The sequence below is a fragment of the Rhinatrema bivittatum genome, chromosome 1, assembly GCF_901001135.1.
Source record: "Rhinatrema bivittatum chromosome 1, aRhiBiv1.1, whole genome shotgun sequence".
In the NCBI taxonomy this organism is placed as follows: domain Eukaryota; kingdom Metazoa; phylum Chordata; class Amphibia; order Gymnophiona; family Rhinatrematidae; genus Rhinatrema; species Rhinatrema bivittatum.
The window spans coordinates 767,796,488-767,823,112 of record NC_042615.1 but is presented as its reverse complement, the minus strand read 5'-3'; the positions used below and the strand labels follow the sequence as shown (position 1 = coordinate 767,823,112).

General features: G+C 39.9%; 1 protein-coding gene across 3 annotated transcripts in view; it reads left to right on the top strand.

Moving 5' to 3' along the window:
- The window catches only part of WDR7 (WD repeat domain 7), a 1,145,388-nt gene that overhangs the window by 489,541 nt on the left and 629,222 nt on the right, over window positions 1–26,625 (top strand). For all 3 annotated transcript variants that reach the window (XM_029579728.1, XM_029579736.1, XM_029579721.1), the window contains one exon: window positions 20,120–20,233. In XM_029579728.1, coding sequence (XP_029435588.1) covers window positions 20,120–20,233 — 114 coding nt within the window. The remainder of the gene's footprint in view (window positions 1–20,119; window positions 20,234–26,625) is intronic.

The following is a 26,625-nucleotide window of genomic DNA, read 5'->3' as shown; positions in this document are numbered from 1 at the left end:
TGTATTTTTGGTTTGTATTAATATCCTGCTCATCATTTGACAGGGGTGATTTGGAATCTTTCTGCTGTGTCAGTTCTGTACATAAAGGCACGTGGTCCACTTTAGCATTTATTACAACCTTTCTTCTGGGATGCCCTAATTTCCCTGTTCTCTCAGTATCCTTCAAAGATAAATCTTTTCAAACCATGCAATTCTGAGCGACTGTCTGCTTTCCCCCATCATCTAGTTTAAAAGCTGCATTTTCTCTTTTTTTATAGTTTAGTGCCAGCAGCCTGTTTCCACTCTGGTTAAGGTGGAGCCCATGCTTCCAGAAAGGGCTCCCCCTTTCCCAAAATGATGCCCAGCTCCTAACATACCTAAAACCCTTTTTCCTGTACCATTGTCTCATTCACGCATTGAGATTTTGGAACTCTACCTGCCTCTGGGATCCTGCACGTGGAACAGGGAGCATTTCTGAGAATGCTATTCTGGATTTCAACTTTCTATCTAAAACCCTAAATTTGTCATCCAGAATCTCTCTCCTGTACTTTCCTATGTCATTGGTACCCTCATGTACCAAGATTGCTGGCTCCTCCACAGCACTATCTATAATCCTATCTATGTGATACATGAGGTCCACCATCACACCTGGTAGGCTCTTTACCAGGTGATCATCACTTCCACCAGCTACCCACTTATCTACCTTCCTATTAATCGAATCACCAAGTTTAACAGCCATCCTAACTCTTTCCTCCTTTCATTTAAAAGAGCCATAATACGTGGACATTAGGGAGTGGCCAGCATTATGCCAATTTTTAAAAAGGGCTCTGGGGTGATCTGGTAAACTATCGGTGAGCCTGACATCTGATGTAGACAAAATAATATAAACTAGTCTTAAAAACAATATTACTGTCCTTATAGATAGACATGGCTTAATAGGGAAAAGTCAACATGATTTTAGCATAGGAAAGTCTTGCCTTACACATCGATTAGATTTTTTGAACATATAAATAAGTACATAAAGATGAATCAGTTAATATACAGTTGTGCTCATAAGTTTACATACCCCTGGCAGAATTTGTAAGATGTGTAACATTTTAAGAAAATATAAGTGATTAGACAAAACACATGTGTTACTTTTAATGTTTCAAATTAAACTATTATGCATCACAGAATAGCACAATCATTAAATAAACTATAGCAATAAGGGAAATAATAAAATAGTGCTGTTCAAAAGTTTGCAGACCCTTAGTTGTTAATATCGTATATTGTCCCCTTTTGCATCAATGACAGCTTGCAGTCTTTTGTGATAGTTGTGAATGAGACTTTATTTTCTTATGAGGTAAAGCTGCCCATTCCTCTTGGCAAAAAACTTCCAGATTCTGTAAATTTTTGGTTATCTAGCATGAACTGCATGATTGAGTTCTCCCCAAAGTGGCTCAATGATGTTGAGGTCAGGAAACTATGATTTCCATTTCAGAACCTTCATTTTTTTCTGCTGCAGCCACTGAAGGGTCAGCTTGGCCTTGGTTCAGATCATGATCATTTTGGAAAGTCCAAGTGCACCACATGCACATGTTCCTCCTGCTGATGAATGCAAATTCTCCTTCATAATTTTCTGATAAGATGGATGCATTCTATGATCAATTTTAACTAAATTCTCTGTGTAGCTGTTGATCACACCATGTTGCGTCCGTCGCTGCTCGACGCCCTCACTCCACCCTCTCTACCTCTGTGGCGACTCCCTCCAGGTCTGATGGATGGCTACTGCCGCGGTGTCTCCATGCCGTCTCCCTCTGGCGTCCCCGGACTGGCTCGACACTGCGGATCCGCCATGTTGCCTGATGACGTAGGGTGCGCGCTCCGACTAATGTACCAGCAAGGGCGTGAACCTCAGGGGCGTTCCCCTGAGCTGACATCATCCGGTTCCAATATAAAAGGTCTCAGTATTCGCTAACTAATCAAGTTAGCAAGGACACGGACACGAACTCGGACAAGGACAAGAATACGGACTCGCTACGAATTCATCCCAGCTACTCTAACTCCTTGGACTTACCAGGGGTACCCGCTCCTCGGGGGCCTCGCTCTCTTTTCTTTATTTCAGATTGCAGATAGGAACCGGTACTCGCTCCTTGAGGGCCTATGTTCCTGAATACTCTGAAGATTCTCTACTGCCTGGAAGCTGTCGCAGATACAGACATTTGTGAGTTACCATCACTCTCTCAGAGCTTTCCCTGGAACCAGGTACTCGCTCCTCGAGGGCCTAACCCTTTCCAGCTACTGAGCCTCTTTAAGACCTTATGTGAGATTGGTTATCTAGTTCTGGCTATGAACACAGCATACCCTGTCTACTCACTATCTATAGTCTCTCTACAGCTCAGCCACCCTGGGATCGCTGTTCCAGTACCTGAGGGACTTCAGCCCTGCTGGGCATATCAGCTCACTACTGCCACCTCTGGTGGTTCTACTAACCTGTCTAATAAAAGAACTATCTGTGTCTTTCTACATAACCCAGCCTAGCCGGTGGTCCCTCTCAGGATATCCTCCTGGGGGCGCTGTCATCTGCCATCGGCCCAAGGATTCACCTATCTACCTTCCTCTACAGCTGAGTGCCTTCTCCAAGCTCTCCACTGGTACAGATTAGAGAAGTGCTTCGTTGTTCGCCCGAAGTAGGAAATTGCCCGAAATTTCCTACTTCGTTTTTTTTTCGGAGGCCCGAAACCCGAAAATAATTTTCCCCGACTTTCGGGGAAATTTCGTTTTTCGGGTTTGCCTGGGGGAGGGGCACACATTTTTTTTTTTTAATTAAAACCCACCCCAAACATTTACCTTAACTATAATTCACCACCCCCCCATCCCGATCCCTCCCCAAGACTTACAAAGTAGATCCCTGGTGGTCCAGTGGGGTCCCGGGTTCCATTTGCCCTCCTCCGTGCCCATGTTTCTGCAGCCATGCTCTTTAAAATGGTGCCGCGCAGCCTCTGAACTACCATGTCACAGGGGCTACCGGCGCCATTGGTCAGCCCCTGTCACATGGCCATCAGCGCCATCTTGTGCTCCTTTCATGTGACTGGAGCTGACCAATGGCGCCGAAAGCCTCTGTGACATAATGTGGGCAAAGGCTATCGGCGCCATTTTGATTACTGGCAGCCGACAACGAAATGGCTCCCGGACCCCCGCTGGACCCCCAGAGATTATTGGCAAGCCTTGGGGGGGTCAGGAGCCCCCCTTCTGACCCCCCCAAGGCTTGCCAATAATCTCTGGGGGTCCAGCGGGGGTCCGGGAGCCATTTCGTTGTCGGCTGCCAGTAATCAAAATGGCGCCGATAGCCTTTGCCCATATTATGTCACAGAGGCTTTCGGCGCCATTGGTCAGCTCCAGTCACATGACAGGAGCACAAGATGGCGCCGATGGCCATGTGACAGGGGCTGACCAATGGTGCCGGTAGCCCCTGTGACATGGTAGTTCAGAGGCTGCGCGGCACCATTTTAAAGAGCACGGCTGCAGAAACATGGGCACGGAGGAGGGCAAATGGAACCCGGGACCCCACTGGACCACCAGGGATCTACTTTGTAAGTCTTGGGGAGGGATCGGGATGGGGGGGGGGGTGATAGTGTATGATAGATATGTAAAAAAAGGATTTTAAATGCTTGGGGTGGGTTTTTTTTAAGCTTCCTTTGCCGTTTCGTTTTTTGGCCCGGTTTCGGGTTTCCTCATTTCGTTTTTTCGAAAAACGAGACGAGGAAACCCGAAATTTACCACGAAGTATCCGAGTCAAAAAACGACCCGGCAGGAAAAAACGAAGCACATCTCTAGTACAGATTGCTACTCCTTCCATCAGGGGTCTTCAGCAACAGTTCATAACAGATTGTTATCTACTCCCTTTACAGGAACTGAGCATATCAGATTGCTAACTCCTCCTTCCACAGGAGTAGATTCACATCAAGATTGCTATCTCCGCAGTCTATACTCTAACAAGATTGCTAACTTCTCCCTCTCATGGAGAAGAGCATTACAGATTGCTAACTCCTCCCACCAAGGGAGCTGATTCATTACAGATTGCTAATGCCTCCCTCTCCTGGAGGAGATTCCTATCAGATTCCTAACAGATTCCTAATACACCCTCTCTCAAAACAGCAGTGATCCACTTCCATTCTTCAAGGTAGGGATGGTGTGCTTCTCTTTATCACGTTTATGGTTGTGACCATAAAAATTCAATTATGGTCTCATCACTCCAAATAATTTTGTTCCAGAGGTTTTGAGGTTTCTATAAGTACTATTTGGCATATTGTAAGCATGCTGTTTTGTGGCGTTGGTGCAGCAATGGCTTTTTTTCTGGCAACCCTTAACATACAGCTGATTTTAAGGTATCTCCTTAATGTACATGCTGAAACACCCACACCACTTTGTTTCAGAGAAGCATGTATTTCCATTGAAGTTGCTTGTGGGTTTTTGTTTGTATCCTAACAAATTTTCCTGGCATTTGTGTCTGAAATCTTTCTTGCTCTAACTTAGTATTAACAGAACCCATAGTTTTCCACTTCTTAATCAGAGTTTGAACAGTACAGATTATCATTTTCAAATCTTTGGATATCTTTTTATATCCTTTTCCTGATTTATAAAATTGAACTACTTTTGCTCGCAGATCCTTTGACAGATCTTTTGTTTTCCCATGCTTCAGTAATCACCAAAGTCAGTGCAGTCCTGGATGAAATGCACAAGGGTTTCTTAAGAGTTAAGAAACTCATTGACTATATACAGACACTAATTACAATTAAACAAGGCACAGTTGAGGATACTTACCCTTCATTACCATCTCAACCTGTGTGTGTCAACTTGAGTGTATATTATCTGCCCAAACTTTCAAGGTATGCAAACTTTTGTACAGGATCATTTTATTATTTTCTTTATTGCTATGTTTTGTTTAATGAATGTGCTATTTGGTGATCTTTAGTAGTTTAATTTTAAACACAATAAAAATAACAGACGTGTTTTGAGTTGTCACTCATGTTTTCTTAAAATGCTACACATCTTTTAAATTCTGCCAGAGGTATTTAAATTTTTGAGCACAAGTGTAACATAGTAACATAGGCAGTAAAAACCCAAATGGTTTATTCACTCTGCCCAGCAAGTTTCTTATAGTAGTAACTGCTGCTCTGTGCAGGTTACCCCCCTGTTTCTGTTAAGGCTTGAAACTGCTGCTCCATGCAGTTTACCCCCAAGCCCTGTGTTAGGAGTAGTAGTAATAACAACAATCAAAATGAAGCACTGCTAAATCCATAACAAAATATAGTATATTTGGATTTTCAGTAGGCATTTGACAAAGTCTCCCATTCAAGAAACCTCAGGAAATAAAAAAGGATGCAGTTTCCTATTGTGGATTAACTGATTAAAAGACAGAAAAGAATGAGTAGGACTGATTGGTCAGTTTTCCAAATCAGAAACACCATTAGTTGAATACTACTGGGATACCGGGACCTGTGCTGTTTAATATATTCTTAAACTATTTGAAAAAGAGAGCAAGGGCATGGTGATAAACATTTGATATTAGACATTTTCCAAGTTAGTCATAAGATGAATTACATTAAAAAACAGTGTGAGAGCATGTAGCTGTTTCAGATATACAGAATAATATAAAGTTACATTGGGTTACAATAATGGAATAAAAATAAAATGGATTCGGAAAACAAAATACATAGAATTGATGTTGCACCTTTTTTTTATTTAGGGATAGTAAGAACCAGTTAAGAAGGATTAGCCCAGATAGATGAAATTGTGGTTTTATGATCAGGAAAGGTTTGGGTAGTTTGGTAGTGAGGGGAATTGTCTTTGAGGTGGAGTCTAGTTGTAGGCTTGGCTGACTATCCAGGCTCTCCTTTTTTCAGAAGGTGAGGTTAGAAGGAATAGGGCTGGTATCTTGTTCCATTGTTTGGGAGTCAAAGCAGCTGAATTAATGGATTCTTGTGCACATTAACCTGGCAATTGCCAGCCAAGGGGGAGTAGAATGGTTTCTTTATGGGAATAATGTGCAGATGACATAAAATTATTCAAAGACGTTAAAACAGCAGAAGGTTGTGAGGAACTGCAGAAAACCTTAAAGACTAGAACACTTTGCATCTGAATTGTAGATGGACTTGAATGTGTAAAAGTGCAAAATAATGCACACATGGAAAAATAATCCCAGCTGCAAGCACACAATGTAGGCTTCTATATTAGGAGTTACCACCTAGGAAAAGGACCTTGGAATGCTTGAGGACTGTACACTGAAGACGCCAAGAAACCATGAAAGATGCAAAGCAGCCACCCACAGTGGCAAGAACACCTCAAGGTGTAGAGTCTGGGGGCATGGTAGAGTGGCAGCAAGCCCTCCAAGATGTTGTCTGTAGTATAGCAATCAGGTAAATACAAAAAGTATATTTCCCTCTGAACCCAGTACAAAAATAAACATAAACAGAGGTCTTCTGTATGGTTGAAATTATTCCCACACAATAATTCAAACAATTATTACAATCCACACTTGTTACATTTATTAGTTATTATTTTTTAATATTCAGAATACAAAATCAGTACAAAATACCTGAAGTGCACCCCAAATAATAAAATCCTATGTACTATATATTACATCATCTCATTGTAAAACCCATCTACTCATCAAACCCTCCAACTCATACATACATGTACATCCATACACTCATTAAAACAATACCAATAATCAACTCAACACAAATCTTATATAATGTATTATAGTATCCTACTAATATATTAACTCTACAAGGTCCCTTGTTTCACCCTCGAAAGGGCTTCTTCAGGAGTGAATATTTTTATAGTTAATATATTTTTATAGTTATTAATTAATATTAATTATTATCACCCTAACCCTATTAATATCAATTACATCGGGAAAGAGTTGCATTCACTGATTTATTGGACGCGTTTTCTGCATATTCCAGTAAAGAATGGTTTTGATGAATTATGCTGTGAATTTTTCTTCAGAGTTCCCTCTACTTATAATGGAGATAGTTTGTGAATGTTTTCTTTAAATAAGTGTTGAGTGACTGGGACACAGCTAGAAGTGGAGACTTTATTATCAAGGAAGGAAAAAGTAATGTCCACAGAATTGGAGATATAGTAGTACAGTCCTGGGCACTGGGAATTACCCAGAGTGAGACCACAGCTGAGAAGATCCGGTAGTGGCCCATGGAGAGGGGTATGCTGAGGATATCTGTATAGTAGATGTTGAAGAACTGGTAGCAATGCCGGAACCGGCTCCTGTAGATGGTGTGTAGGCATTCTGTAGAGCAGGAAAGCTGAATGGCTTCTACTGAAGAAAGGTGGTAGTGGCCTGAGGTCAGTAAAGGTACTCACAGTAGATGGTTCCTGGAGAGAGATAGAGACCTGAGAAGCAGGTCGAGGAGCAGATAGCCGGGAATGCATGGGAGCACCCGAGGAGCGGGTACTCAGAGCGTCCAGATGCCAAGACCAAGTCAGGAACAGGAAGTCCTTGAATGTGGAGAATTCAGCAAGACGGAACTCCTTGCTAACTCTAAGAAGGCAAGGGCTGGTCAGATTAAATGCACTAGTGGGTAGACGACATCGGGCGGGGACGCCCCCGAGGTTCCTGCCATGACGTCTTTAAATGAGGCCCTTGCGCGCACACGTCTAGGTAACTCCAGGTCCAAGATGACGGGCGGCAGTGCCCATGCTGTCCCGGGAACGTCGGAGAGATCGGCGGGGACTGGCAGAGACCGCCATTCTTCCCAGAGTTGATGGAGCGGAGAAAAAAGAGGTGAACATGAGAGGTTGCAGCCGTCTGCGACCGACAGGTGTAACATATAGTAGTGGTAAGAAGACCCCCAAGGTGGTAAATCAGGAGTATGGCAGCAAGGAACAGTGGCAGCAAGACCCCTCATGGTGCAGCATAAGGGATAAAGCAGCAAGGCAGAGTGGCAGCAATATCCCCAAAGTGTAGTATCAGGGGCATGGCAGCAAGACTCTTCAGATATAGCATAAGAGATATAGCTGCAAGGCAGAGTATCAGGAAGAACCCCAAGGTATAGAGTCTTGTTATGTCAGTAAAGATGAGTAGTAGGAATGCCCTCAAGGCAGAATATCAGTGGTATGGCAGAAAGGAAGAGTGGCACTAAGTCCCCCAATGTGTAGTATCAGGATTAGGGCAGCTTCACTTTGATTAGTCCCACATCCTGTCTACTTGCCTACTTCTCCCACCTTGACTCTGTCCTCTATTCTCTCACTCAGGAATTTCTTGGTTGCTGTAGTTACCATTCTCTAAGGCCCACTTTTCAGTGGGCCATAGACTTGATTGGGAAACATAAACAAAAGAAACAAATACTGTTGTTTAAATTCGTGGTCACTCTCCATTTGTTTTAGGGGTCAAAAAATGAAGCAGAAAAGGTCTTATTCATTGCACTTTCTCCATTTTGTTTCAAACAAATGCTCATTCCTACTGTACACTGAGTCGAACTGCCAAAAGTACACAAATATAATCAGTCATAAGAGCAAATGTGAAAACTCCTTTTTCAATCTGGCCCTTAGATTTTTTTCTCCTAATTTTTAAGTTTTAACTGTATACTTAGGGGCAGATTTTCAAAGCCCTACGTGCGCCGGACCTATTTTCGAAAGGCACGGCGGCGCACCTAAGGCCCCGGGACGCGTGTAAGTCCTGGGGCTTGAAAAAAGGGGCGGGGCCGGAGCCTCCGGGCACAACGGCCATTTGGCACTGTGCCCAGGATTGCGGGCCGGCCATCGGCCGGCTCGCACAACCTATGCCTGCCCAAAGGCAGGCGCAACTTATAAAATAAAGGTTAGGGGGTTTTAGGTAGGGCTGGGGGGCAGATTAGATAGGGGAAGGTGGGGAGGTGCAGAAGGAAAGTTCCCTCCGAGGCCGCTTCGATTTTGGAGTGACCTCGGAGGCAATGGGGAAAGCCATCGGGGCTCCCCCTAGGGCTCGGCGCGCGCAAGGTGCACTACTGTGCACCCCCTTGCGTGCGCCAACCCTGGATTTTATAACATGTGCGTGGCTGCGGCACATGTTATAAAATTGGGCATACATTTGTACGCGCCGGGTTGCGTGCACAAATATACGCCTGCGCGTAGATATTAAAATCCGGCCCTTAGAGTATCAGATTTTCTGTGGAAGGAGAACAATTCCTTTTTTGGCAGATTAAATGCACAAATATTCCCAAAGATATTTCACATTTCCTGTGTGCCCAGAGAATGCATGTAAGTTCAGATCCCTACAAAAGACATGTCGCAGATAAGATTTTAGATTTATTTATATTTAGCTCATGATATTGAACAATTATAGCTATGATTTTTTTCTAACTTTTGAAAATAGAAATCTATTGCACGTTCTAGTACTTTACTATTACAAATAACATACAAGCTGCCATGTATAATATGCCACTTCTTAAACCTATGAAGCTTTATTATATCTTTGATGTAATCTTCTAAATTATTTTTTCTAGTTCAGAGTGAAAATAAAGAAAATGCTGCATGCTATTGATTATGATGTACTATGTCAGATTTATAAATCTTGAATCTTTTTTTTTTTTTGTGGTTTTGGGTAGGTAGAGGGGGAGGCAGAATGTGAGGAACTCGTTTATTTAACAGGCTCGTTCTGCCAATGATCAGAAGGCTTCTCGGCTAGTATGCATTCTTTCATCTTATTTTCTGGTCCTCTTCTGTGCTTTTATAAATAACTTTTCTTTGGCTGTGTCCAGGAACATTTTGCATGGGAAATATTCTTGATTAAGTGAATATCAGGAAATGTCTTGTTATTGCTTGCTTTTAAAATGAGCACTGACTGAAGACTAAAACCAATTTGGAAGTTTCAAAGATTCTATAAATATAATTTTCTGTTAAGTTATTCTCTTGTTGTGTAGGTGTGAGCCTTTTGTCTTGACAGTTTACATATTTTACCTATTATTTGAAAGGTTCGGCTGCTACAAGGTTTCTTGATTTAAAGATGAACATATTTAAAAACCTCTCAGCATAGATTTGACCAGCAAGCATTTGAAGAGCTGCTACATTTTAAATTTCTAATGTTACTGCTGATAGAAAAACTGGATACTGTATCTTTAATATAAAGGAAAAGGTTATCTTTCTATGGCCTTTGTGTGCATGTGCTGATGTGGATGTAGGCAGCCAGACAGGCAATGTGTGTGGAGAGACTAGGGAACTGGCTGTGGATCGATACAAGTGGTGTGAAGTGAATTAATGTGAGGCAGGCAGTCTGTCTGTCATAAAGATTGCAGGGAATATGGGGCAGTGCTGGGCACTCACTGCAGAGATCTCTTTCCCATAAATTTCAGCCTCCTGTCTGAAAATAAACCGTTTAGACACTCACATAGTCCCATATTGTTAAACCTCCAATTCATTTGCTGTAATGTTTTGTATCCAATTGTTGTATTGTGCTTTAATTAGGCTGCTTGAAAGGAAAAAAAAATACAACCACTTGAAACCGATGGACTAAAAATATCAGCCGTTTCAGTTTTTTTGGATCAATATACATCCAAATATTGACGGAAATGTATAGCAGTTTGACTGTAAAGAAATTATTCATTTTGTATTAAAGGTTTGACTGCATTAAGGATGTGTCCTGTGTATGTTTGTGCGCATATATATATATATATTTAACCATTTCCATACTTTAGTGTTGCAGTTTTATTTTCCACCTTCCCACCCCACAACTGCTTTCAGGCTTCCTGGAAGGGAAAAAAATAAAACTAGAAAAATAAATGTGCTTAAATTGTCTGAAATCCTGGTAAAATTAATGATAATTAGAAAAAAAAACTGTAGGTCAATAGTTTTAACATATATATCCTACTCACCTATATTGTTTCATGTCCTTATGGAAACATGATATATATTACTAAGTGTTTTTTCACCTATCTTATTTAAATGAGGCTATTTTATGTTAGGTGCATTTATGTGGTGTGTATATCTATCTTTATTTATATATACATATATATTTAATGTATGTGTGTGTGTGTGTATGTACATGCATACTCAATAATTGTATAATTTTGAAACATTTAGAAAATCCATTATAAATGGAGTTTGCTTTGGGAAGCTAAGCTGAGCATTATGTCTCCCTGTTCATTGAATATCCAGTAAAAGGAAACCACACTTCTAGTACATCCTTGATATATTTTCAGTGTTTTATGCGTTTTATCTGCAGTGCTGTACTGATTCTTTCTAATAGAAATGAGAGCTCAGTAAGGTCTGCTTACCGTAAATTGATGTAAATAATAAATGCAGATCCCAGTGATGTTAAAATATTATTACAGTCCAGGCACACACCAACAGCACAAAGAAACTGAGTTAAGGTTGCCAAAGTATGCTTATTTAAGAGCCACTGTATGATTTATACTGCATACAGTATAAAAAAATGTGGCAAAGCGCCATGTGTGAGTCCAGTAAGGTAATATGTTATAAAAATCAGAACTAGCTCTAATCTCAAAATGTTGATGAGGTGTCACTACATAGATAAGATTATCAATCTGTCTCAATGCACTTTATTCCTCCCCTCTTATATTCCCTGCCCCCCCCCCCCACCAAAAAAAAAAGTTTTAATAGTTAAGTCTAAAAATTATGGGAAAAGATCCTTGTGCATGTCTTTAAACACCTACCACTCAAACATTTTCATCTTATTATGACAGTTTTGTATTGTATGTTTTACTTTTGTCACTTAGACACTATACATACCATAGACACACTTTAAGCATCCTTTCCATTTACCTTGGAGCATCACAGAATACACATAATAGTTTTTTAGCTGTAACAAATAACTGCATGTACCCGAACCAAAATCTAAGGTGCTACTCCTTCTCTTGGTGCTTTTTTGCATTTCCATGGGATCAACACTGCCATCTCTGATTTCCATTGCAACGCCTGACGTAGGAACAACTAGGGCATCCTTTTTCTATTGCCTCGTTCTCCGACATATTATGCTAAACCTGCTGTCTGCTGTTATGGCTGAATCTAGTTCACACCAGTCAGTCTCCTGGGATTATCTAATACCTCAAGCAAGGCAACTGGCAACAGGTTTAGCAGTGGATGGGATCACTTCTTTATGCTGCTTTTCTGAGTAAGGTGGGTACTCCTTCACCAGCAGCATCACTGGAGCATGAAAACTTATCCATATCACAGACATCCCTCTATTTTACCACCTTTCGATTGGGTTCTTTGGCATGGGTCAATGTCCATACTTATCTAAGGATGCTCTTCTCCCCTCCTTCCACCCTTAACCTGCAGCCTTGTAAAGGCTAAAGAGGTTAGGCTATTCAGCTTGGAGAAGAGACAGCTGAGGGGGGATATGATAGAGGTCTATAAAATCATGAGAGGACTAGAACAGGTAAATGTGAAACAATTATTATACTCTTTCAGATAATAGAAGGACTAGGGGGCATGCCATGAAGGTAGCAAGTAGCACATTTAAAACAAATCAGAGAAAGTTCTTTTTCACTCAACACACAATCTCTGGAATTTGTTGCTGGAGACTGAGGTTAGGTCAGTTAGTGTAGCTGGGTTTAAAAAAGATTTTAAGCTCCCGGAGAAGACGTCCATAAACTGCTATTAATCAAGTAGACTTAGGGAATAGCCACTGATATTACTGGCATTAGCAGCATGGGATGTATTTAATGTTTGGTTACTTGCAGGTACTTGTAACCTGGATAGGGCACAGTTAGAAGCAGGATGCTGGGCTTGATGGACACTCAGTCTGACCCAGTATGGCAAATTCTTATGTTCTTCCAACACCCTAATAGTAACCTACAATGTCTCTTGAAGTGTTTTATTAAACATGTCCTGTTTGATATCCAAACTGTGGATATAATTGCCTCTGTATAGTCCAGAATAATCTATGGCAGCTCACTTGTGGTGTATTCACCTTCATACCAGCTGCATGGTCCACTGTCCTGTCTACATGCTGACTTTCTTCAAACCTCTGTTCCATAGTTTTTGGTGCTTTTAACAACAGCGAGGGATAGAAACATAGAAATGAAGGCAGAAAAGGACCAAATGGTCCATCCAGTCTGCCCAGCAAGCTTATGGTGTGTTGTGCTGTGTAGGTTACCCCATGCTTATCAGTTTCCCAGACCATAAAAGTCAGAGCCCTCATTGATTGCTGTTTTAATCCAATTCCCTGTTATGCCGTGCCATTGAAGCAGAGAGCAATGTTATAGTTGCATCAAAGTATCAGGCTTATTGGTTAAGGGTATTAACTGTCAAATCAGCAAGTTACCCCCATACTTACTTATTTCCCCAGACCGTAAAAGTAGGGGCCCTCGTTGATTGCTGTTCACATCCAATTCCCCTTTCCCCCCTGATGTTGAAGCAGAGAGCCATAATAGAGTTGCATCAAGAGTAGGAAATCTTATTAGTGAAGGGTAGTAACTGCCACACCAGCAAGTTACCTCCATGCATTTTTTTCCTCATTTCCATCCTCTAGCTTTTATGGATCCACAATGTTTATCCCATGCCCCTTTGAATTCTTTCATTGTTTTTCTCTTCACCACGTCCTCTGGAAGGGCATTGAAGGCATCCACCACCCACTCCATGAAGACAATTTCCTGACGTTGGATGTCAGTCGTCCTCCCTGGAGTTTCATTTCATGACCCCTAGTTTTACTGATTTCTTTCCAATGGAAAAGGTTTGTTGAATGTGCATCATTAAAACCTTTCAGGTATCAGAAGGTCTGTATCATATCTCCCCTGCATCTTTTCTCTTCCAGAGTGTATATATTCAGATCCTTCATCCTCTCCTCATAGGTCTTCTCATACAGACCCCACACCATTTTGGTCGCTCTTCTCTGATCGCTTCCATCCTGACTTTGGCCTTTTTGAGATATGGACTCCAGAACTGAACACAGTACTCCAAGTAGGGTCTTACCAGGGACCTGTACAAGGGCATTATCACCTCATTTTTCTTACTGGTTATTCCTTTCTCTATGCAACCCAGCATTCTTCTGGCTTTGCGATCGCCATGTCACATTGCTTTGCCATCTTCAGATTTCCAAACACTATTATTTATTTATTTATTTAAAAACTTTTCTGTACCGTCGTTTAGTGATATACCATCACAACGGTTTACAAATAGGCACATAAATAAGTTCGAAATGGATTTACTTTAACCAGAGGGTGCCATAGTTGTTCAGATACATGATTCGTTATTATAAGCTATATGTAAAGTTTATTAAAATTCTCTTTATGAGCTCACCGTAGATGCGGTATACTGTAATTCTTTAACTTAATACTTAAGTATGATAAAATAAAAATAAAAACACATATGTTCTCAGGTGACTTTTGCCTGTGTGTATGTCATTTTCTTGTTTCTTAGTAACACCTATTTCCCATTCTCACTTTGAAAAGCCTTTTTGAAAAGCCATGCTTTTAAGCCTTTTTTGAAAAGTTTTTGATCCCTCATTAGTCTTATTTCGGGTGGCATTGAGTTCCATAATATAGGGCCGGCTAACGACAGTGCTCTCTCCCTTACTTGTGTTAGTTTAGCTGTCTTTACAGAGGGTATGGTTATTTAAGGCTTTATTTGCTGATCTAAGATTTCTTTGGGGAACATGTAGTCTTAACGCAGTGTTTAACCAATCAGTATTTTCTTCATTAATTAACTTGTGGATTGTGCAAAGTGTTTTAAATTGTACTCTTTGTTCGATTAGCAGCCAGTGTAATTTGGAAAGAGTTTGAGTGATGGTGGTCCCTTCTACTTTTTCCAGTTAGGATTCTGGCTACAGAGTTCTGTAATATTTGGAGTGGTCTTAGCGTTGAATGTGGTAATCCAAGGAAGAGTGTGTTACAATAGTCTGTGCTAGCGAAAATAAGTGCTTGAAGAACAGTTCGAAAGTGCACTTGGGTTAGTAGTGGTTTTAGCCTTCTAAGGACCATTAGTTTCGCATACCCCTCTCTGACTTTCAATGATATGTGTTGTTTGAGGTTGATTTCATTGTCAATTATTACTCCTAGGTTTCGAGTTTTTTTCGGTTAGTTCCACTATCTGATTGTTTCTGAGTTTGATGGGATTCTGGATGAATTCAGTTGTTTTTCGTTCAAGGTGTATGAATTTTGTTTTTTCAATATTAATTACTAGTTCCATTTGGCACAGCAGTTGTTTAATTATGCCTAGGTATAGCATTGCTAGGTTCAATGTTTTTTCAATTGTTTCGTCTACTGGTAAAATTAGCTGGATGTCGTCCGCCTATATGTAATGCATGATACCTAGACCGGCTAAGAGGTGGCATAGGGCAGCATGTAAATGTTAAATAGAGTCGCCGAAAGTGCTGATCCCTGGGGGACTCCGGTTTTTAGCTGGATTTTGTCTGAAATAGTGTTTTTTATCTGTACCTGAAAGAATCTATTGTTTAGGTAGGACCTGAACCATTCAATTGTTTTGTTTTGAAGTCCTATTTCTTCAAGCCTATTTAGTAGTATGTTATGATTTACTGTGTCAAATGCTGCTGATAGGACTAATAATATCATGATGTAGTGTTTTCCACTGTCAAACCCACGTAATATATTATCTGTTAGAGAGATAAGTAATGTTTCAGTACTATAGTGTTTTCTAAAGCCGTGTTGTGAGGGGTAAAGTATGTTTTTTGTCTAGATGTTCAGCTAGTTTTTTTTGTATCGTTTTTTCTATTAATTTAGCAAGACTGGGTAGGTTTGAAACAGGTCTATAGTTACTCAAGATGTTTGGGTCGCTGTTTTTTTTCTTCAGTATTGGTTTAATTATAGCCCCTTTAAGAGAGTCTGGCATAAGGCCTTCATTAAGTGATAGGTTAATTATTTTAGCTATAGTAGGGGAGGTTATGTCAGCTAGTTTTTTTATATCCAAGGTGGGAATGGTGTCAATTTTATGAGGGGCGGGGTTCAAATTTTTTATCATGGATTCCACTTCGATTTGGGATACTTCGTCAAATTTGGCCCATGGTGTCACGTCTCTTTTTTGCATCTTAATTTCTTGCTTTGTTGATATCGGTATCTTAGCTTTGAGGTCAGTTATTTTGTCTGAGAAATACTGTGCAATTTCATTGCATTTAATCTCTTGTGGGGTATGGGGTTCCTCTGTTTTATCCGTAGTCAACTTTTTTACTATGTTAAATAGAGCTCTGGGGTTATTTGTAAATTTTTCAATTTTTGAGCTAAAGAATTGTTTTTTTGCATCAAGTATTACTTTTTTGTAATAGGCTAGTTGTTTCCTGAATTTGGTTAAACTTTCCTCTGATTTGTCTTATTACCCCAAGATCTCTTTGTCCATGCACATCAATCCCCCCCCCCCCCCAATCACCGCACCCCAGATGCATGACTCTGTACTTCTTGGCATTGAATCCCAGCTGCCAAATCTTCGACCCCTGTCCAGCTTTCTTAAATCCCTCCTCTCCTTAAGGCATGTCTACTCTATTGCAGATCTTAATATCATCCGCAAATAGACAAATTTTACCTTCTATCCCTTTCGCAATGTCGCTCACAAAGATATTGAACTGACCTAGTCCCAAAACTGAACCCTGTGGCACTCGATTTAACACTGGTTTCTGTTCAGAGTATGTTCCATTTTCCATTATACTCTGTCTCCTATCAGTCCACCAGTTTGTAATCCATGCAACCACTTTGGCACTCATTCCCAAGCTTCTCATTTTATTCACATGCCTCCTAGAAATGATTGCTCATAGGATACTTGACTCACTGAGCCAGATCACTGTAGCTCTATGATCACTCTTATTGACTGTAAACTTGAAAGGCCTCTGATTTAGTCACCTCCTAGATGTATTGCTAAAGTTAAGGTCACTTATTTCATCTGTCTGGAGTTGGGCAAAAGGGCTCTGCTTCTCCTAATCACATCCTGTGCATGTTCATTCAGTGTTTTTGATGCCTTTGGAAGTTCATTTCTTTTGACTTTCATATAGCTTCTGCTGGGCTTGCTTGCATACACAGTGTTGTACATTCTATTGACACACCAAAATGCCTGTATACTCAAATACATAAGTTAGGAGACTGGGCCTTGGGATTCCCCTCAAATATGTTTTAAATCCATTGGATTTCTACTGCCTAGTTCTCAGTAATCTACATAATTAGCCATTCTGTCTTTAGTTCCAGGCTTTTGACTAGCAATTGTTTGTTCTCTTCAACCCCTTTGAGGCAGTTACAAGATTACTAATTCACAAAGCCCTAAAGAAGGCAAATTAAAATGCTAGCTTTAATGAACTTGTCTTGAAAGAGAACTTGCATACAAAAGCATGCCATAATTCTAGTAGTACATTGTTGGTAGCTAGCTAGGACCAACCCCCCTTTCCCATCCCACCATGTATTTTTGTGTCTACTCTCAAAGCTTCTAGTTGAGTCATCTCCAGCTCCAAACTGTAATAGAAGAGATTATGGCTGATAAGGTGGGATAACACATTCCCTTTCACTAGAGCTTTTCAGCCACACAGCTCATAGAAACATAGAATTGTCCGCAGAAAAGGACCAAATGACTCATCCAGTCTGCCCAGCAAGCTTATTTTTACTTATTTATTTAACGAGTTTTATATACCGTCGTTCAGAAACGCAAAATAACGCCATCATAACGGTTTACAAAATAAGGTTATAGGGATAAAGGGGTTGACAAGGGGTGTAAAAAAACAACATGTTATTAGGCTTAGTAGTAAACAAATTCATGCTTAAGATCAAAACGAGTTCATTCTTATTTTAGAAAAGTATAGTTGTGCTGATATTCATTTAATCATGAGGTTGTAATGAAGGGCGGTGATTAGTTGATTCTTTGGGTGGTTTGATATGCTTTGTTGAACAACCAAGTGTTTAATTCTTTTTTGAATGTTTTAGGTTTTCTTGAATTCTGAGTTATGGTAGCAACTACTGGCCACACAAGCCACCTTTATAATTATCAGTTTCCCACACTATCAAAGTCAGGGGCCCTTGTTGATTGCTGTTTGAGTCCAATTCCCCATTACCTCTTGCCATTGAAGCAGAGAGCAATGTTGGAGTTGCATCAACAGCAATAAAGGCTTATTGGTTAAGGGTAGTAACTGCCATATCAGCAAGTTACTTCCATGCTTATTTGTTTTCCCAGATTGTGCAATTCAATGAACTTGGTTGCTGTCTGAATCTAATTCCACTTTTCCTCTTTTCCCCCTGCCTTTGAATCAGAGAGCAATAATGGAGTTGCATCAACAGCATAAAGGCTTATTGGTTAAGGGTAGTAACCACCACACCAGCAAGTTACCCCCGTGCACTCTTTTCTTCATTCCCATCCTCTAGCCTTAAGGGGTCCACAGTGTTTATGCCATGCTCCTTTGAAATCTTTTACTATTTTTGTCTTCACCACCTCCTCCAGAAGGGCATTCCAGGCTTCCACCACCCTTTCTATGAAGAAATATTTCCTGACATTGGTTCTGAGTCATCCTCCCTATATTTTTATTTCATGAGCCCTAGTTCTATTGATTTCTTTCCAACGGAAAAGCTTTGTCGTTGAATGGGCATCATTAAATCCTTTCAGATATCTGAAGGTTTGTTTCATATCTCCCCTGTACCTCCTCTCCTCCAGAGTATACATATTTAGGCCCTTCAACCTCTTCTCATCAGTCATTTGTTGGAGACCCACCACCATTTTGGTCACCCTTTTCTGGACCACCTCTATCATGTTTCTGTCCCTTTTGAGATATGGTCTCCAGAACTGAACACAGTACTCAAGTGGGGCCTCATCAAGGACCTGTACAAGGGGATTATCACCTACTTTTTCTTACTGGTTATACCTCTCTCCATGCAGCCAAGCATTCTTCTGGCTTTTGCTATCACCTTGTCACATTACTTCACAGTCTTCAGACCACTAGATAAGAACATAAGAACATAAGAAAATGCCATACTGGGTCAGACCAAGGGTCCATCAAGCCCAGCATCCTGTTTCCAACAGTGGCCAATCCACCCCAAGGTCCCCCTCTTCTTTCGTGCACAATAGCCTTTAATACCCTGTCCCATACAACTCTTTTGGATTACCGCACCCTAGCTGCATGACTCTGCTCTTCTGAGCACTGAATCCCAGCTACCAGATCTTCGACCACTGTTCAAGCTTCATTAAGTCACGTCTCATTCTCTCTACTCCTTCTGGCATTTCCACTCTGCTGCAGATCTTAGTATCATCCACAAATAGACAAACTTAACTTTCTGTCTCTTCTGCTATGTCATTCACAAAGATATTGAACAGAATTGGTCCCAACACTGATCCTTGAGGCTCGCACACACGCACTTCCCTGCAAGTAACTTTTCTGAACTAGAAATGATGAAGTTTACTCAAGTACCCTAGAGGTTACTTCAAGATTATCATCATAAATGAAAAGATCACAACCCTTAGGATTATTTTGAATGTTCATCACTTTGGTCATAAAATATATACCATGTACACGAAGCACACTTTTGCTATCACTAAGTTCTTTAGTAAAGGGCTGGTAGACCCAGAATATTCTGATTCTCCTCTAATAAAAATCCATTAGGAGTATCCTTTGCTGCAAAATCCTTCCTGGCAATATGAAGATCCATTGCCTTGAAACAGCAGTTCTACAGGGAATGCATTTTTATAAATTAACCGCCAACCTAGCAACCTTCCTCCCTATGTCTACCTCCACTAGTCCTTGGAGAGCTTTTTCATTCTAACTCTCCCTATATTGGGGCTGGTACAGTGATTTCTTTTTCTCCAAATGATTTCTTCGGTCTGTTGATAAGTCCTGGACATAATAAGCTGCCACTTTGTAGGGCAGAATATGCAACAGAATAGCCCCACATAACCTATAATGATGAAGAATGGAGGATTTACTTGGATTCTGTTAAAATGGTTTAGAAGGCTTGATGTATCTATTTCTGAATTGATCTTATAATAAAATGGAAGGTTGCCTGGTAACTGTGAAATTGATGTTCCTGAATAGTTCTACCTCCATTCTTGCTACTAGAATTTGCTTTCCCTTATGCTTACACATCTTCAGCTACATATAAACTAAAATTTCACTGGTATTCCCATGTGCAGGAATAGGTCATCTAATTCAACTGATTGTTTTTCTATTTAAAAATCAATTGAAAACAAAAATGATTGGTTTAGAATTTTTATATAATCTAATTTGTTTCAGCTGGAGTGACAGCAGAATCCATTCAAACTGGCAGTGCAAGTCCAGATTCAATAGGGTCAGAAGCCAAAGTTCAGGAAGAAGAACATGATCTTGTAGATGATGACATCACAGCAGGTAAGCATATACATGTATTCTGAGTTTAATGCAGTACAGGGTAGTTTTCATTTCTTCTTTTCAATGTTTAATCCCTAATGAATGCTTTATTTAAGAAAAGATTTTGTGTGATTGGGTGACATTCTCTGAGACTTGAAATCAAGATGTGACACAAGTTCTCATAAAGGGGGCAATTTTCAAATGGTCATGTTGGAACAAAGTTAATGATGACTTTTTAAGCTGGGAACTTTGCTCCAGTTTGCTGCTGGTACAAAGTACCCACCAAAATTTGCACCTACTTTTTTTTTTTTTTTTTTAACAGAAAAAAGGCCACAGAAATTTGAAAATGAAGTCTAAGCCTATTATTTTTTTCTCCCTCCCTAACCACACCCCTCAGTAGAAACTTTTCTCAAAGTACTGAAAATTTGTGCATTGTGGAGGACAATTAACTGACATTCGATTAGCATGACAAAACCATATTTTGTTTGGTTTTTATCATTTAAAATCACTGTAAAAATTGTCTTCATACTGTGAGAATGGAAAAAACAGTTTGTGTTCAATATTTTGCTCGAGTATGCCAGTGATAAAGCAGTAAGTTACATTTTGTTCTTTGTTTGCCAGTCTGATATCTGATTAATTCCAGAATTAGTGATTTTCTGCAAGTTACTTTTTTTTTTTTTTTTTTGCTGCAAAATGTTCCTCTGTAAAAACGAAATTTTACATTGAAAATAAGTAGCTCTACAATATATTGTGGATGGTTACCATTTCTTGATGGTAAATTTATTGTGGAAGACACTTGGGTGCAGGGGCCAGAAAACTGCAGTGCTTTCCCCTAGAACAAACACTTAGCATTTGCATAAGCTGCCTCATATTGTTAAACACATTGGCTGAAAACAAATGTAAATATTAATTTTGATTGCTAAGTTATGAGAAATGGCACTATGTTAATTTATAAAATCAATGCTAGTGTTATATTACAACCTGTTGATGCAGTCATCTCCTTTGACTTTTTATCATTCATTATCTTAGCTTATTTGAGCCCCACCTGATTTAAAACTGGTCCATTGGGAAACAAGGAAATTAAGGTAGCCGAATGACTTCCCTAGACAATTGCAAATCTGCCATTACTTATACACTTGTTCAGAAAATGTAGAGTAAACTAACCTGCGATTTTGTGTTATTGTTCTTGGTTTCGTTAAAGAATGTGGATTTGCTAAAATTGACTTGCTTACTGTAATGTGCCTGTCTCCGTGACAATCTTGGGAGCAAATTAATTTTTATCAAGTGATTTTGTCTTTCAATTTTGATTTTATTTTTGAAAGGTAGTTTGCAAGGAAGTTTTACAACATAGCAAAATATGCTTAGTATAACAGATACATCAGTGCCAGATGGAGGTTTGTCAAAAATGTAGATGTCAATCATAGCATCTTTGCCACAGTGCTAACATTGCATTTCTAAGTGCAAATGAAAAAGGAAAAAATATTTCTACAGCTTCTACCATGGCTAAAGCAAAATGGTGTTATCCACCCTTAGTTTCATTCTTACAGTGCTTTTATCCCCATAATAAAGTTCTCTGAATGGGAAATACTATTAGGATAGTTTCCACCCTTCTTTTACTTAGAATTTATAGAAGGCTAAGATTTTACAATTTTTCAGCTTTAGGATATATCTTAATGTTAGTAATGGATGTGCAAATCCACAATCTCTGCTTTTCTGTAGCTGGATTTCCTGTATCCCATCTGCTTATCGAACTGTAGTATGCAGGTTTCATTTGGATGAATTAAATATCAAGTAGCATTTCCATACACTTTTTTACTTCTTTTTATTAAATACTATATTTTATAAATGTTTGTTAAAATACGTTAAAGCCCTATTTTATTTTTTTTACAAAAGCTATTTGAGATATCCTGCAAAGCACATGTTTCAGATTTATTCCTGTACCTCATGAAGCTTTACAGAACTCCTGTCATACTTGCTAATTGATTTTCATTTTTGTTTTAATGTTGGGGACATTTATTAATTGTAGTTGTAAGAGATATATTTTTATAGTGCTTGTATCCACCAAAAATAAGTATTTAGCTTTGACTGGCTATAAATCTACTAAATAAATAATACATTTGCAGTAGTTGCATATATACACTGCCAGCCAAGGTTTTGAAAAGCCACTCCTCATTTTCTTGACTGGGGAAATGGCCCCATGTGCATGAGGCAGTGGTTGTCTCTCCATAATCAGGGTCTAAGAAGTGGTACTGGTGATGTGCTCAGGAGGAGAAGGAACTAGCATCCTCTGCTTCGATTGATGCCCTGGGAGAAGAGGGAGGACTAGAGGGAGAGGGCTGGGGGGATATGGTGGCTGAGGAGAGTGGGAGTTGTGGAAGAAGGGGGGAAAGAGAAAACCACCCTGGGATGGGGAGTGGAAGAGGAAAGGAGCTGACTCATTCCCATCTAGGTTGCTCCGCCTCCAGATCCTGGGAGTGCAGTTTGGTATATTGGTATGGGGGTGGAGGGGTGGGGGATGGATTGGAGACCGCAATATAAGTATGAGTCGGCTTACCCACCACCCTCTTCGTTTTGGCCATTTTTCCACCCATCTCGCTTGTACATGGACAGCTTGTTTTCAGTCCGGGTGAGGTGGGGAACATCAAACGGTCCGTGGCATAGTTCAACAGGATTGAGCACAAGGTAAGTATTGTGTTTAAAACTGGTTGGGCAGGGGAATACCAAGTTATCTGTCTTCCTGTCTCTATGTTGCATGGATAGGTGAGAGCAGAAATGAGCTGCCTGTCATGCTTTCAGCTTTGATGGCTGGGACTGGCCTGCTCAACACCTAAGAACGATGTTGTATGTTCATAAGTGACTCCTGCTCTTCTATAGCCTAGAACATTGTAGCATGGAGACAACGTTTGCCCAGTAATCAAGGTTTGAATTGCAGGAAAACTTGAGGGGCGAGGCTTTGACAGCCCTGTATCCTAGATAGCAGAATGTTTAAATGGAGCTGGCTTCTATGGCCAACCCTGTAGCTGCATGTTGATTATTCAGTTTTTGCAAATTGTCATTCAGCATGCAAGGGTGCGGTCACCCTATGGTTATTGATCAATTTGCAAAATAGATGCTAATGCTTACAGTTTGAGCTAAAAATTGCATCCCTAGAATAGAGAGATTTCTGACCACTGGCTAGAATCACTATATTCTTCATGACTTTACTGGAAATTCTTAATTTGGAAGAATGTAAACCTTTTCTTTACTTGAAAAAGGTTGGCAGCAGCACTTCAAATATTCCTCCAAGATTTTCTAGCCAAAGATGAAATGTTCTTTCCATGTAAACCTGCACCCCCTGTCTGGGAGTACATAGTAAAGTATTTCTTCTCTGACAAATGTACATCTCCAGTCCCACCCCTCAGCAGTCCTTCCACTTAATTGTGACAGGTGCAACTAGGCCTCCTTCCCTGAACACCATTTATTGTCCTTCCAATGCTGCCGCCATATAAATCCAATGAAGGATCTTCTTTCTCAAGTAGCAGTGTGATGCAGCGTTTTCACAGGTCTAACGAAAATGGGGAAGGGGGCCTCGCAGAGGGGAGGAAGGAAAACATTTTGCAAGTAAAGAACAAGGATTAGATTCTTCCATATAAAGGGCTGGATTTTAAGACGTACGCGCGGGTGTACATTTGTGCACACAAACCCGGCGCGCACAAATGTACACCCGATTTTATAACATGCGCACGCAGCCGCACACATGTTATAAAATCAGGGGTCGGCTTCACGCAAGGGGGTGCACCTTGCGCACGCCGAACCCTAGGGGAGCCCCGATGGCTTTTCCTGTTCCCTCCGAGGCCTTTCCGAAATCGGACTGGCCTCAGAGGGAACTTTCCTTCGCCCCCCACCACCTTCCCCTCCCTTCCCCTATCTAACCCACCCCCCAGCCCTACCTAAATCCCTCCCCTACCTTTATTTTGTAAGTTACGCCTGCCTCCTGCCGGCATGCGATCCCCTGGCACAGCAGCAAATGGCCGCTGTGCCGGAGGCCTCGGTCCTGCCCCTGGACCGGCGCCCCAGCTCCATCCTGCTCCCATCCCGTCCATTCAGAAAAGCCCCGGGACATACACATGTCCCGGGGCTTTATGCGCGCCACCGGGCCTTTTGAAAATAGGCCCAGTACGTGTAACCCCCCTACGCGCGTAAATCCTCCTGGATTTACGTGCATAGGTGTTTGAAAATCTGCCCCAAAGGATTTACAGAAAAGTCATGAATATGGTAATTCCAGCTAGTGGTCACAGAGAGGGTGGAATATTTCTTTTATAAGAATGTAATTATTAGCTGAAACACTAGGTACTAAGATCTATTTCACTGTATAAAAAATAGAACAAAGAAAATTCTGCAAGAAAAAAATGTCTCTGCCTGAGTTTGATGTGGATGTATACATATCTATTTATTTATCTGTCTGGGAAAGTATAGAAAATCATCCTATTTCCTAAAGTGATTAACTGATCTGTCCTTGTCGCCAACATGTGTTGCATGTTCAGAGAAAAATATCTGAAGAATTTATGTATCAGTGAAAAGACTATGTGTTCCTTAAAATACTATTGGAGCAGCCAGCACTCTGAAGTCCATATCTATAGACTGAGCAAGCCACCTTTAGCATCTGAGACTCGATTGAGCTGTTTATAGATTTTTTTGAGGCCTTAAAAGAAAACTATATTTCTTTCTATTGACTAGAAGCCTATATAAATTACATTATGAAAAATCTGAAAGGTAGGCTGAGAGAAACCTGTATGAAGTACAGTAATCTTATTTTTGGTTATTCAGTGGCGTGGCGCACTGGTGTACCCTAGGGAAAAGGTTCCAATATATCCATTAGCCGCCTTGATCTGTCTAATTTTAACAATAGCCACCAAGGAATATTTCATGTTTTCTCTCTAAAGAAAATAATTGTAATGTCTCTTACTCCCTTTTACGTATTTATTTTGGACATAATATAGGGCTACTGTGGTGTCTTTTCTTGAGTGTATTAATACTGTAGAATATAATCTTTAATCAGAAAAATATACATGCTTTTGCATGGAAAATATACCTTCTGCATATTTCTTATAGGATCATAAAAAAAAGTTAATTGCTTACAAATGATTTAATGTGGTAGTGATTATTTAATATACTTAACCCGCATGGAATTATGTCATTTCCTTAAATTTGCTGCAAGAATCTTTAGTGCTGCTGCCTAAATTAAAGCAAATGTGAGGATTTTTTCATTTCTTTGGTTTAAATAAAGTTGAAAATTTCAAGCAAAGATTTTATGGCACTCTAGCGTGATTATGAATAGATGGAATATCTCTCGTTTAGATATTAAACAGCTGAATGGTTTATATTGGATGAAAAATATTAATGGATAAACATTGTCTAAAATCAATTGACATCAATTAGATTTATTTTAAATGAATAGTTTAAAAGTAAGAGAACAGCTGGGAAGCAGGAGGCAGAAAAGGATTGTCTTCAGTGAGACAATTTAAACCTTACCTCGTCATCTTAAAAATATGATGCAGCTTTTTTCTATAGCTGTCTTTTTGAAAGCTAATATCTATTGATCGTCTCCATGAAGTAATGCTGGTGTGCAGTGGTCAACAGGAATTTCTCTGGTTCGACTTAAGGCTCCCAACACTTTCATTTATCTATGTGTTTTGTTTTAAAAGGATCTCTTTCTCATCAGTCATATTAAGAATTAATACATTTTAGTTAAGGTAATAAAAAATGCTGAAGCTTTTTACAAGAAAAATTTGAAATTGCTAACACTCAACATGTGAATAATGTGTAAAATAATACCAACATTATTGTAATTGTTTTTTATTTTTGTCTGTTATAAAAAGATAGTTTGTAATAAGTTTACCTTCCAAGATGAAATGATGGTGTTTAAATATTGCACACTAAAATGGTCCAGATACGGAGCATTTTTCTCTTTGTTATTATTATAAATGTATATCTTATGAGGATTTTAACCCTAAAGGAACGGCGTTACTAATTAGTAATCGTACCAGTCAATGTTCATCATATGAGCCTATTGACAGTAGCTAGTGAATACTCAAGCAGATTTAAAGCTTATTTCTTTCAGATTTATTAATTACCATAGAAACAATTTCAAGAAATGTGCACTTATGATGATTATTACATTCTCCAAGTTTCTTAATGCCCTTGGTCTTGAACTTTACCCCAGGTGTGGAATTAGTTGCCATGAAAGCGTTCAAGGCTGCAGTAATTTACAATGTAATATAACTGCTGATGAGTAGACTCAAGAATTTTAGCTGTTAATTTTTTTTTGGCAGTAGAGGGGTAGTGAAAAAAACATTTTTATTTACATACAGCTATATGAATCTGATTCTGCGGTATATCATTTTGTTTGTCATATTGTTAAAATTTCTTTCTAT